This window comes from Hypomesus transpacificus, chromosome 1, assembly GCF_021917145.1.
Source record: "Hypomesus transpacificus isolate Combined female chromosome 1, fHypTra1, whole genome shotgun sequence".
In the NCBI taxonomy this organism is placed as follows: domain Eukaryota; kingdom Metazoa; phylum Chordata; class Actinopteri; order Osmeriformes; family Osmeridae; genus Hypomesus; species Hypomesus transpacificus.
The window spans coordinates 2466314-2480323 of NC_061060.1; the positions used below are offsets into that span (position 1 = coordinate 2466314).

General features: G+C 40.2%; 1 protein-coding gene across 2 annotated transcripts; it reads left to right on the top strand.

Annotated features, from left to right (window-relative positions):
• Positions 1–7927: 7927 nt before the first annotated feature.
• On the top strand, positions 7928–13728 carry LOC124471050 (ubiquitin-conjugating enzyme E2 D2-like). Of its 2 annotated transcripts, XM_047025365.1 has the most exons (8): positions 7928–8584; positions 10528–10591; positions 10707–10738; positions 10954–11031; positions 11337–11442; positions 11777–11870; positions 12149–12199; positions 12821–13728. In XM_047025365.1, exons 1-7 carry the CDS (start codon positions 8561–8563, stop codon positions 12195–12197), a joined length of 447 nt encoding a protein of 148 aa, XP_046881321.1. In that variant the 5' UTR covers positions 7928–8560; the 3' UTR covers positions 12198–12199; positions 12821–13728. The 2 variants fall into 2 exon arrangements, with proteins under 2 accessions (XP_046881321.1, XP_046881330.1); XM_047025374.1 differs by lacking the exon at positions 12149–12199 and having other exon boundaries at positions 7930–8584.
• Positions 13729–14010: the final 282 nt, after the last annotated feature.

Genomic DNA, 14010 nt, shown 5'->3' on the forward strand with positions numbered 1-14010 from the left:
TACTGTGCCAAGCCCAAGATTAAGTGGCATAAATATGAGCTCTAAGAATCTGGTATCGGGCAGCTATGTCTGGATTTGTTCATTGTTTCTATCTGACCACTAGTTGGCAGTATTTGCTCTGATATTTCTCAACCATTAAACCTGGTTACTGATTTGACATTCACACAGAAAATACAAAAATTACCACAATAATAAAGAGATCATTTGTAATTATTTAATGGTGCAGAAAGGTGCATACATTAAACATAGGAATCTAAAAAACTTAAATAAGTGGTCTAACTATACTAAAGGTACATAGTCCAGCAAATACTAAGGGGATTTATAATTAAAATGAAATATACAATAAACTATAAAGTAGCCATAATCTACAATAGAAAATAAAAATAAATACAAATTTACAAAAAATACAAATAGTACAAATGATACAAATTGTATAGTGCACATTGCATAAAGTGAAAGTGAAAATGGGAGGACTTATATGCAACTGTCAGGTGGCTCTCAGGTTCAAGGACTGGAGTCATAAAACGGGTTCACAGAAACATATGAAGTAAATGTTTAACAAAGCAATTGTTACATACAGGTGTCCATGCATGCAGGTTAACAGTATGAAATACGTACTGGCTGGCTTTGATGCCACAGCTCCCCTGATTGGCTGTACTGGCCGGCTTTGATGCCACAGCTTCCCTTATTGGCTGACGAGGTGCTGCTCTGGTCCTCATTAGCCAACTGGGGAGCGGGACCCTGTGTACTTCACCTGGATCACCTGACCTTGAGCTCCAGGGTTGCCACACCAGCAAACAAGAAGCATAACTGAAACATCTGTGATAGAGGTACTGAATGTCACAGCCTGTTTGTGATGTTCTAGGTACATACATAACGTTCCATTGAGGTCTTTCAGTGGTCGCCTTTCAGGACATTATAGGTACATTACAGGTGCATTCATAACATAGGAGTGAGGAATGTTATGAATGTACCTCTAATGTCCCAAAAAGGCTGTAACATTCAGTACCTCTGCAAGACCTGAAGGAACGTTACAAATCAGTTAGGTCCGTTTCTTGTACATCATGGCACTCACACAGGCTGATGTGAGGGAACTGAAGCACCTGCTTCCATTTCTTCCTGTTGCCTTTTCTGTTTCCTCCGCTTCCTGCAGGAGAAGGAAACAAGCTCCGATCAGACGAGGACGAGAAATAACGACAGCATTAACCCAAGGAGACGTCGAGGTTAGGGGGGATTGTGAACCTGCTACCTCTTGACCTGCAGTCAAATGCTCTAACCACCGAGCTATACCAATCTCCTAGAACAGGGGTGGACAACCCTGGTCCTCGAGAGCCCCTGTACTGCATGTTTTGGATGTTTCCCTGCTCCAGCACACTTGTTTCAAATTAATGGGTTGTCATCAAGCTCTGTGGAAGCCAGGTAATGACCATTCATTTGAATCAGGTGTGCTGGAGCAGGGAAACATCTAAAACATGCAGGACAGGGGCTCTCGAGGACCAGGGTTGGCCACCCCTGCTAGACAGTGTGCCGAAAGTTGTGTGTGGGAGACAGAGTCAAAACCAGCCTGCAGTCCCGCCAGTCCAGTGGTAGCTACACATGGTCACAGCATTTGCTCTCAGAACCTCATCAAATCCAGTCACGCAGTGTAGAGCGCTTTCTACAAGCCCTCACAGAAGGCTCCACAGACTCCCACAGATCAGCACCTGTAACCAACCTAAACCCACAAAACACCTGGATAAACTCCCAGGAAAACAATGGAAAAAACTGTACGTGTTCATTTAGGTTCTTTGACTGCATTGTAGTTTTTAGAATATCATTTATACAGCGATATTGCGAAACATTTTCCTCTCCAACCCATATAGGAATGTGTATTTGAGATCACCCTTCCCTTCCTCATCAGAGGGTGGATTGAGAACGTTTTTAACCAGGTTATAAAAAGAGAATGAGTCTCGAAGGTCAGTTCCCTGTCTCTTTCTTACTATGTTGTTTCTACAATTAGACTGTTGGTTAGACAAAAACTAATGTTAACATGTATAATTATTATACTTGGGTTTGTCATGGAAATGTCAGGCAATTTCTCCACCACAAAATGTCCCCCTCAGAAGACTACTAGTCTTCTAAAAAGGAATAGGTAACACTTTAGAATAATGGTCCGTTGTTAACGAGTAGCTATGCAGGAAGTAATAGGTAATACTACATTAACACTGAACTTAATACTATCAGCTAATGCAAGTCTTGCAAGTTCCGTAAGAGGTATACGGGCATCCGTCCGCTCCCACTGAGAGTCGAACTTACCACCTCTGACTTCCCAAGCGCCACCACTACCAACTACGCCAACGAAAAGCTAGCAGTTCCGTGACGCGGGTGGCCTGTTAAATACTTGACGAGGGAGTTTCACCATACACAGGCTACACTAATATGGAACCAAGATTAACTAAGCAGTAAGTAGTAGCAAATTTTGTACAAAGGTAGTTCCTTGGTAGGTATTTGATTATTACTAAATAAATATAAGCTTGTGGCTCAATCTGAGGTAGGGGTGTGGCTGGACCTGACTAGCCTATTTAGGTCGGCACTTTCTCCAGCAGAGAAGCCAAAGGAAGAGCTAATATCATTGGGCTGACAACGGTAAGTTTCCCTCATGGGTGAAGATGTAGTTTTAGGACATGAGGTACTCACTTTCCTCTACTGCATGCCGTGTACTGCTCAGCACACATGACATCATGTTGTCTTTGCCAACACAGGTTAGTTACTGGTTCAGTATCTTTAAATAAAATAAGGCAAGGATTGTAAGATTTGGTCCAAGCTCAAACAGCTGTAATTCAGTCATATTTTCACACATCAAGGTGAAACTTTGCAGAGTACTTCAGGGGGATGTCAAACCATCATTCAAAATGACATTTGATTCAGTGACACAAACATATTGAGGCAATGTGGACATTTACATAAATACACCCCTTTCAACCATTTTGTATTTGATTCAACTATCTTATGTAATGTTTTTAAATACATCAAGCTTTTTTGTTCTTCATGAAAAATGAGGCATGCACACCAAGTTTCAGAAAAATTGGAGCAATGGGGTGGAAATGCCATCACTCTGAAAAGTGGACATTTGGGCGTGGCCACACTTTTCACTCGTTCGACATTCCTGAGACAGCAACGCGCGCAGGTAGAATACTATACGTGTTGCCTTCCCGGTCTGTTAAAATTGATGCTAAATAAGTGAATTATTTTGACGAAAACAATTAGACAGCTAGCACTAGCTATCAAACGAGTGAAAACTTTAAATAGTAGAGTAGAATAAACTGGTTTACATAAGCCTAAATACAAAACTTCCTACCTAGTAACCAGTATAGCAACCATGACAGTTTCCTGCAAGCACGCGTAAATATCTCAGGAATTTAAGGTCGGCATAGCAACGGACGCGTCCTTGCTTCGGAACGGCATTGTGACGTCAGGTAGGACACTATTTGGCCCTAGAACACTATTTGACCTGACAGAGCCACAAGCAGAGGTGAATTTTCAGGTGAGTTTTCAGGGCTGTCACTCCATACTACAAGCATTGGTGAAAATGTAATGTCATGACATTTCATGTCATGACACTTACTCAATTCCTTCTGTTTTATGTACTGCTCAGCAGAAATTAAGTGATTTTGTCTTTGCAAACATGTTTTCTGACTTTGTAAACTATAAGATTTTTAGGAGGCAAATTGAGACCACTGTAGGAAGTGTGTCTGGCTTATGCCCCCCGTTTTCGGAAGTCAGGTTTCTAAAACAGGACCTACAAATATTTTCTGTGCTTTTGAAAATCAGGTTTTCGAAGATACAAATCTACATTCCGCGTTTACTTCCAGTTTTACACTTTCAAATATTTTTTACCTTAATTTACCTTCATACACAGCTTTGTCCTTATAACCGACTCATATCAACTATCCATAAGCTCCAGACAGTGAGCCCTGCCCCTGATAACAAGCGATGGGACTAGTTGATCACCAAGATAAATGTATTAACTTCTTCCTTTGAAGAGTTGATTGATGTAAACCTATCCTTTCTGGGTTTTATTGTAATTCCTCCTTGATTAGTTCGTTATTATCTTCTGCACTCACAATGTCCACTATTTTTACGGCGCTTTGCAAAGCATGAAAACGTATTATAATGCCAATGCAGTACTGTGTACAAACAAACAACTTAGGCCACATAGGCTACAATGTCAATACATTGTGCAGATAGTGACGTAATGGAGAGATAATTACAACGAAATGTTTTGTGTTTGTGTTGTAGGAAGTAAAGGACACATATTGGAATCATAAAATGTCAAACTTGGTTGAGGCCGTGCCAGTTAGCATTAGCACCAGGAGTGTCACCATTCACATCACGAACAAAACAAACTGCCACATTCTGACCGACCCACAGTAAGCAGAGCCATAGTCTTTCCCATGAACTACTGACAATGTTTCCATTACATTTTGGAAGAAAAAATGTGTGGTTTTGTTTTTCTCACTAGGGTATTTCTGATAAGTGGTGGAAACCGCATCAGTCCAACGTCCTCAATCAAGCCAATGGAGAGTCAAGTCTGCTCTTTTGTTAAAACTAATCAATCCCTTAGAGGCAGCGTTGGTGTTCTGACCTATGAACTTCACGAGATGCAAAATATCAAGTACAAAGAGACCTTAGCCATCATGTTCTCTGTGCCTTATGACTACAACGTGTTCAGTAACTGGTTTGCTGTGGGCATCTTTGAAAGTGGCTGTGCCTGTGACAACAATCTGTTTGATGCAATGTACTATAATTATCCTGTTGAAGGTTTTGCAAGGAGTAAGGCCGGCTCACAGATCAACCATGAGGGAAGGTTACACAGTGTGAGGGCCAGTATGTCTGACTTTGCCAGCGCCATCCTCAAGATGGAGCTGTGCAATAATGTAGTCTGAAACACATACTTCTCTTAAAGACCTCTGAGGTACGAGGAAGTATGGAAATCCCCAGATCAATGAAACACCCCAGGCTAATATTTACTACTTATAATGTTAAATGATGCTTGATGGCTCACATTCTTAAAACATATTTCCCTCTGTCTTAACCTACAAAAATTAACATCATATGCAATACTCACTTTGTTAAACTTTTAGTTATAACTCTTCAACAACAAGTCATTTATTGTCAGATGCACAGAACAACACAGGGTCAGACTGGGCACTGAAATTCTTTGGACAAGACAACGCAAAGCAACCTGGCATAACATAACATATAAGTATTCACAACTCTTTTGTGTGTTGTAAATTTGGGTCTACAATAAACTTCGATTTCACCTTTATTAACCAATAATGGTGGTACCTACATGTATGAACACCTGTATGTGATATTCACTTTGTTAAACATTTACTTCTAACTTGGGTTTTTGGAATTGGGAATTTGAGTTTACTGTGTTGTGAACCCAGTTCCAAGACTTGAACCTGAAAACGATGAATGACATAGCAGTTTGATGATGAGGTCTTTCTCATACAGCTGCATGTAGATCCTTCTAGATTCACTGTCACCAGACAAACCTGTGGCTGGGATATAATATATAAGGATATTTGATTTAATAACATAGACAATTAAAAGTATTATGATTACAAATGATCTCTTTATTATTGTGGTAATTATTGTCTTTGTGTAAATGTCAAGTTCAGTTTTAATGGTTGTGAAATATGAACGCAAAGACTGTCACCTAGTGGTCATATAATGAAAGAACAATGATCAAATCCACCTTTCACTTAAGGACAAACATATCTAGACAATGAGTTTTCCCTCAATAAAGTGTCCATAATAACATAGCTGCCATAGATACCAAATCCTTAGAGCTCATATTTATGCCATTTAATCTTGGGCTTGGCACAGTCCTTCACTGCAACCAGACAAGAGTGTAAACTGTCTGCAATGCCTGTGGGCAAAAGACAAATTACATTGTTTAAGTATTCATATTCTGTCTAAACAGAATAATGTAAATTAAGACATGAACTCCAGCCCTTAGTTACCTACACATACTGCATAGCCAAGCAGAGCACGGTAAAACATACCAATATAATATAGAAGAAAAATATATATTTCCATGTGTGCTTAAACTATGTTAAATCAACTACATCAATTCAGTCACAGTACAAAAATGCAGATGTAAACTCACTAAAGTTTTCAAACTTTGTGATAGTTTCAAAACTAATTCTGTACACAGTTGTACAATACTTACCAGACAAGTTCAGATCAACAATATTTTTGGCTTTGCTTTGCATACCCTCAATGCAACTCTTGATAGCACAATGAGCTGCATCTAAAATGAACCAACGTTTTCAATTCAAATGATTAATAGCTGATTTAATTTTGTTGTAAAAATAAATGAATACTTTACATATGCTTTAAATCCTAATTGGAATCATCAATCAAACATTTAATTCCAAGAACTTGGTTTTGTGCTGATGACAATATAGGCCTATTTGAACTTGTTGTTATATGTAAATGATGAAAAATCGACTGGAATGGCGAATAGCCTTTACGTTATGACCTACAAGCAGACATTTATATCGTCAATTTGCAGCTTGTTATAAAAACAGACAAGATGCAAACCTACCATGGACCTCAAAGTCACTGTTCAAGTCATAAGCTGTAAGGAAAATACCATCAGTATGCCACTTTAAAATTATGTAAATTCAGCTAAATGCTGTTGAATCATGGCTGATTTAAGATCGCTTTTTTAAGAGGTCTCAAAGTGTTGAATATGTAATATATCATGATGATAACATGTATAACACAATTAGCCTATGTCGTAAAAACAAATTAAAAGTTAATTGTAATGTACTAAAAAAGCAATCAACCAAACAGCCTTACTTACTCGAGTCTTGGAAAATGAGATTATATCCCAAAACTCCACATTCTTGAATCATGTCGATACTCCCGTCCTTACAGACTGAAATAAATTAATCAAATATACATAATGTTTGTCAAAATGATGTATTCCCATTTTATTCATTTGTGTTCTGGAGTGGCTGGGATTTCACATTCTATAAATTCCCTTGCATTGAGTAGGCCTACTTTCCATTAGTTACAAACGTAAAAGTTTCTCTACGTCATCAGCAGAAAAAAGCATGCTTATACAGTAGCCTACCTATGAACAGTCCGACCTCATTGCTACAAAATATTAATTTGTATATGCTCGTACCTTTGTTAGTTCTACATTTCTTCTGGGCTGCTGCAAGAACTCTTGTTTTACAATCTGTGTGATTTGCACAACAATGATTTTGCTTGATTAAATTGCACTTCAAAATAAATGTAATCAGGTTGCATTATATTTAGCAGAATAAATACGAAATTAAGGTTGAACAAGAAAATGTTGGTTAGAACATATAGGCTAATTATATAGCCTAATCATCTGCTGTAGCCTATAGTATATTACAATGTTGAAGATTAAAAAGTTCGATCATATAACTTAATTCCTACCTGAGACCTCGTCAACTGGAAAAATGTTGTCATAACCTTTTATAACATTTAACTCTGGGGGAAACAAATAAATAATTACGTTCCTGTTTTCAGAAAACAAGTTATAGCTGAAGTCGATTTTGTCTGACGTAATGTTTCCTACACATTTGCAACAACAAGACATATGCTATTAGTGCACCTACCGGATACAATTACCAGAAGCAACACAAGATAAGCAACTGTAATCATTTTTACAAACTGTCCTGTAATTGTAGACACTTAAACCACTCTTTAATAAAGTAAAAACCGTCTGAAGTTGATTTGTAGTGTCACTAATCAAGCTGTAGCCTATGCCAGTGAATAGTGAAACCAAGGCTTTCATTGGAACATGGAAAACAGTTCCAAACTCCAACAGTTTTTCTTCAATTGGTTCCTCCTTGCAAGCTTTGGTGCATTCATTAATTTATAAGATAAAATATAGCCTTCTCAATGACAAGAGTTAACCTTTGTATTCAACTGTTTATTTTGAATAAATGACACATCAATTGTGTATTGATATGCCATTTAAAATCATTGCTCAATGGTTTTTTTCACGTAGCACTAGCGTTACGAGACTAAGGCAACATTGAAATATTTCTGAAATCTGAACGATATTTTATGCAACTGGAAAAAACGTGTCCTCCCAGTTAGTGCTGGTGCCTACAAATGATCAATTACGCCACGCTCGAGTTTTTCACGCACTGGTGTGCGTTTGAGCCTCGAGAGGCGAAAGTGTCGTTTATACTCAATGTCAGTGGACATTTTGAGCAGTTCCAGTATCTTGACAGTGCGCACAAACTCCGGGTAGGGAACAAGGGCCGAGAAAAAAAACACCAGCTAGCCAGTAAAGTTAGAAACGGTTCGTATCGTACTATAAAAGGCAGTTACAATAAAATAAGAATCAATTGACACGATTTTATTAAGTGCCAACATCGAAGTTGTTTGTGTAGCTTCCAAGCTAGCTATCAAGCTACCTCGCAGCCTCAAAGCTAACCGCTAGATGGTCGTGAGCTAGCAAGCATCACCCAGCGGCTCTTGGCTTTTCCTCTTCGGCAACTGGTCCACACACACTGGCAGTATGGCTTTAAAACGCATTCACAAGGTAAGAGTGTGTTGATTGGCTTTATATTTAAGTCATTACAGTCTAAATGTTAAACATGCCCCTTTCAGTACATTCTCGTAAGCTGGCTAGCGTAGTAGCTTTTGAAAGGTAGACTCGTGTGTGGACGGTGTGGCAATGCTAAGCTAGTCTGCAGCTAGCTTATGTGTCAAAATTCGTAATTGACTTGTTTTATAAACAGGCACACTCAGTTTCTCTTAGTTAACTATTGTTGGTGGGACTGAAGGTATATAGCTATAATGTATGACTTCGTTGCAGTTATATCAAAATATTTATTTATCGTGTGTTATGTTATTTACTACAATCCCGATTCTTTTGAACGGTAGCCTATACTGTTAGTCTGTTTCATGTTGCTTGATCGTTGAGCATTTTCAGGTAGATTCAATTGTAGTTTATTTTCAGTGTATTGTGAGAATAACCAACACCAGTAGGCTTTAAGGGTGAGCTAGCTAACCCTAGCTTGCAGTGTATTTACCCAATTACAGTCGACTTTCCCAGTTGGAAATGTTGCAGTCATGAAAGGAAGCGTGTTCATTCGGTGTGGATGTTTCTCAACTGTCCAGAAAGCGTCAGCATAAAAATATACATTGTTTCTGAAGTAGAGCCTTCTGCTTACATACTGTAACGGTAATAAAATTGCTGTGTGCACACGCTTAATACACGCATTCTGAACTTGCCAGCGGATGATTTTGTAACCCCTATTTATGTGACTCAAATGTAGACATAACGCATACCTGTGATGGAAAGGTACGTTTGTGATTTTGTTAGCTGTCACGAGGGATGAACTTTTCTTTATCCGGTGAAAGGGATCAGTTCATTCACCTACTTTTCAAGGCCCATTTATACACATTTAAGATTAATGTGGTCAACGCAGTACATCATTAGTTTCTTGCAAACTAAATGTTACCACAAAGCTCGGTTACAGTTGCAGGAAAGGAGGTTGATGTCGCAGTAAGGTCCGCTTGTCTACAGCAGACAGTATTGACAGCTGTGATGCTTCGATCTAGCTTAGCTTTGCACCTTGCTACAACAACTGGCCCCGTTTGCAGAAGCAGCGCACACTCAGATGACTTTAACTGGGCCTAGTTTTCTCAAGTATCTTATTCTCTCCTACTTGGACCACTGAGTGAAATCTGTGAAAGTCAGGTACAGGAAAATCTTCTGGTTTCACCTCTCCCTGCTGTTTACAAGGCCTCAAGTACTGTTTAGATTCTTGATGTTACTCAGACTGACACAATTATTTTACTGTGTTATAGTTGTCTAAGCAGTTTATTTTTGTTATGTTGTTTTGGTGCTGTAGTTGTCCATTCGTCTGGATTATTAAACAAATCCATATTTGAGTGTTTCGGTTCACAACACCTGGGTTGTGAGTTTTTAACCTGGATATTGGCAGCTGGTGTTGACAAAAATGTATTCCTCTTTTTTTCCAGCCCTTCCTTGTCAAACCAGGCCAACAAGTTGAACTGCCTCTATGGCTTGTTTTGTTTTTGCACCACCAGCTACATACGTAACCAACCCTCATGTGTCAAATGTGGATTCCTTATCACCACACATAGTCCACCTGCTACAAGTATACTTTGAAACGGGAAACTCCTACAATGAATCATTCCTATGGCATATCCCCTCTGCTTTGTAGGATGGTGTGCCATGATGTGAAACATACTTTTCTTTGTGAGAGGGACACAGTGCTAATGTCAGGGTTATGGGGGTCAGGTGGCTGAGCGGTTAGGGAATCGGGCTATTAATCAGAAGGTCGCCGGTTCGATTTTCGTCCATGCCAAATGACGTTGTGTCTTTGGGCAAGGCACTTCACCCTACTTTCCTCGGAGGGAATGTCCCTGTACTTACTGTAAGTCGCTCTGGATAAGAGCGTCTGCTAAATGTAAATGTAATGTAAATGTAGGGTTGTGGTTTTCTTCATTCAGGAGCTGGTGGACTTTGGACGGGATCCCCCTGCCCAGTGTTCTGCTGGCCCAGTGGGAGACGACAGTAAGGCCTGTTTTAGTCTGGGTTTCTACCCTGCTGTGTCGCTGTGTGGACCCGACTGTGTCGCACCATGCATCAAACTAATCCCAGCCATTGCTGTGTGCTTCTTTTTTGGCAGTGTTTCACTGGCAAGCGACGATCATGGGGCCTGTAAGTACGATGTGGCAGAGGCGATTAATCTGTGTCACGAACGGCCGAAAAACTTCCTCCATGCTCTCAATCTAGATTCGTAAAGTATCTCCGTCCTCGAGCCTCTCCCAGGATGGTTGTGACCTGCCAGCCTCATTTTCTTAGCCATAAAAATGGAAATGAATGTTTCCGAGAAGTGGTGATTCTCTCTGTGAGACGTCATGTTTGTGTTTCAGAACGACAGCCCTTACCAAGGAGGCGTGTTTTTCCTGACTATTCATTTTCCTACAGATTACCCTTTCAAACCACCTAAGGTAAGGAGGGCCTTCCATGAAGGGATTCCTCTACCTAACCAGTATACAAGCATGCACACTACATGTACACTCCATGTATATCAAGTGTTAAGTCACAGACATGCACGTTTTTGCCAATGATAACTTGGCAGTAACATATAACTCACGACATACCTTCCTCATGTTTTGCAGGTTTTTCTTTAACCAAAATAAATAAATCGTGGCCAAAATGCCCAACTCGACAGAAACAAAATGTCGTCTTTTATAGATGCTTATTACACGTTTTTCTTGTTGCTCAGCGTGACCATGTCTTTTTATGTCCTCAGGTTGCCTTCACTACAAGAATCTATCACCCTAACATCAACAGTAATGGCAGCATCTGCTTGGATATACTAAGATCACAGTGGTCGCCTGCCCTAACAATTTCTAAAGGTAAGGAGTGTTTTTCATCTGGAGATGGACCCTCCAATGTTTGTACTCTGTAAGACAGTGTCTAGAGTCTATTACACTTCATTTGGTTACCACCGCCAACATGCAAAGTGTTTGGAAATGCATGACCTTTACATAAAAGAGATGCATATCTCTAGACGCAGTGGCTGCTTGAATGTAAAAAATTAACTATATATAGAGCTATAGATATATCTCGATCGATAGAGGTGTGTGTGTGGAGATGGGGAATGCATTTGGGGTTATGTATTACAGGGTTATGTATGACCTGATCAAAACATGTCCTTTTGCTTCCTTCTTTTGCTTCCCTCTCCTCCAGTACTGTTGTCCATTTGTTCCCTCCTATGTGATCCCAACCCTGACGACCCCCTCGTGCCAGAGATAGCACGCATCTACAAGACAGACCCGCCCAAGTGAGTACGCCGCCTCAGCAGCCCCCCCCCCCCCCCTTTCCTCACATCTGGATCCAAATCTTGCTTTGTAACATGAAATATTTTGTTAGGATAATGGTTTCAATGGTCTTTTTGAGATACAGAGTATCATTTTATTCACGCCGAGGAGGGACTTGGTTGGTTTAGTTTGTTTTCCGTGTCATGGTTGGGGCGGCAGTTTCTGGATAAGCCGAATGACATGTCACACCTGAACATTGACCTAGTCACACCTGTAACTAGGCATGTCATCTCCATGCTAGGTACAATAGACTAGCGAGGGAGTGGACAGACAAGTATGCTATGCTGTAGGGGTAAGAGCAGCCTGCATCTTGGAGAACGACTGGGTTTGCCTTCATTGATTCCTTAGGCCCTTAAACTAACCCAGCGGGGCTTGTCTGAGTTTGCTGCGTTGACAAATCTGCTTCCAAGCTTGCCTTGCTGTACGGTTGGTTTGTACTGTGTGTGAAAGGTCGTTCTGATTGGGTGGTGTTTGAGAAGGGCATCACAGCAGGAGCGGTGTGGATCTCTTGCGCGTGTGTGAAGCATTCTCACAATAACAAAATCCTGTTATTATTTGTAACTTATTAAGCATGATACAAAGTGTGTTGTCAACAGGCAAAAGCATGCGTTCAAGCTTAGACGGGTACCAGTCTAAGGTAGTGGTTATTCAGTCATTGACAACCTGACGTCAAAGCGTCTGCTTAATGGATCACGTGTGTGTGGATAATTGAAGTGAGGTGTTGTTTTGGGACTCTGTGAATCGAAACACATCCGTTCCTATCTGGATGTTGTGTTTGAGCTGCTTGACTTGGAGCCCTTTTATGCAACTCAATTCTTCTACAACTTAGTGTTCCTACAGCCACTGCATCTTTAATAATCCTGCATCATCACTGGGGTGATTGTGATTGGCCTTTCATTTCTTTTCTTTCTAGGTATGAGAAAACAGCTAAGGAATGGACTCAGAAGTATGCCATGTGATGCCCTGGTCAGGGCCGCCTCATTCACACTAGCTGGAATAAACATTCTAGAATTTTTTTGGTTTTCTTTTTGTCCCCTTATGGTCACAACCCCTCACATCAGCAAGTCTTCTGTTTCTTGACCCTTTCTAAATTGATTCACATGCTTTTAACCTCATTTTCTTTCAAAGATGGCGAGGGCTTTAAACTCCTCTCCACAGAGCATGTACCCGTGTGAACTATTCTACTCCTAGGGGGCCACGTTCCACTAAGCAAGATTATCAAGATGAAAAGCTATAAAACTAGATCATTGAAATACGATTTATGGGAGGGTCTCATGCTCCTAAAATACATAATTACATACCTTTGAATTTGGTGGTAGGTAACTTGTTGGTCCTACTTGGTGGAACAACCCCATATTAAACTGAGCTTAAAGGTGCCATTGCCAAAACATAAACAAGGTTCTCAAGTGACAGCTTCTTGGGAAGCTGAGGACTGTTATTACTATACACACTCTTTAACCAACTGACTTAAATGAAGAATTATCTCAGCTATATCTGTGGGTAAATTACATAGAGAAAAAAAAATGTGCATGGTGATACAAATACAAATGTTGGTTTCTGTGCTGCTGAGTTAAAATTGAAGGATTGTTGAGAGCAAATATGTCCAATTTTTTTTTTTTTTTTCTTTTTTTCTGGGGTTTTTAGAACAGAGAGCTGTTAGTTAATCCATCATCCATAGCTCGGTTCTCTCCCTTTTGCACTGAATACATTATTCACAGCTACCAATGGCTGATCGATCAACTAATAGCTCTCTTATTTAATGGCTTAGTGGTTACTTTGTTTCATTATATTTTTTTCTCTCAATAAAGTTGAACAAATATCTGTGGCGTCCTGGACCAGTTCCTCACACGTTCTGAGATATCGCTGCTTGTTGTTAGCCAGGTCCTCTCTTTAAGAAGCAAATGATATGTCTTGGAGAATACTAAGAGCTCCTTAACAACTGGCGGCCTATTTATAACCTGCCCCATCCATCTAGCCTCAGAGCTGTTAGAACCTGCCCCATCCAGCCTCAGAGCTGTTATAACCTGCCCCATCCACCAGTCTCAGAGCTGTTATAACCTGCCCCATCCAGCCAGCCTCAGAGCTGTTATAACCTGCCCCATC

What these genes read in the sequence shown, in the direction of transcription:
- LOC124471050 (XM_047025365.1), top strand. Translation starts at nt 8,561, where the DNA reads ATGGCTTTAAAACGCATTCACAAG. An exon ending in CTTTAAAACGCATTCACAAG is followed by an intron (nt 8,585 to 10,527) that starts GTAAGAGTGTGT and finishes TTCTTCATTCAG; the next exon opens with GAGCTGGTGGACTTTGGACG. An exon ending in TGGCCCAGTGGGAGACGACA is followed by an intron (nt 10,592 to 10,706) that starts GTAAGGCCTGTT and finishes CTTTTTTGGCAG; the next exon opens with TGTTTCACTGGCAAGCGACG.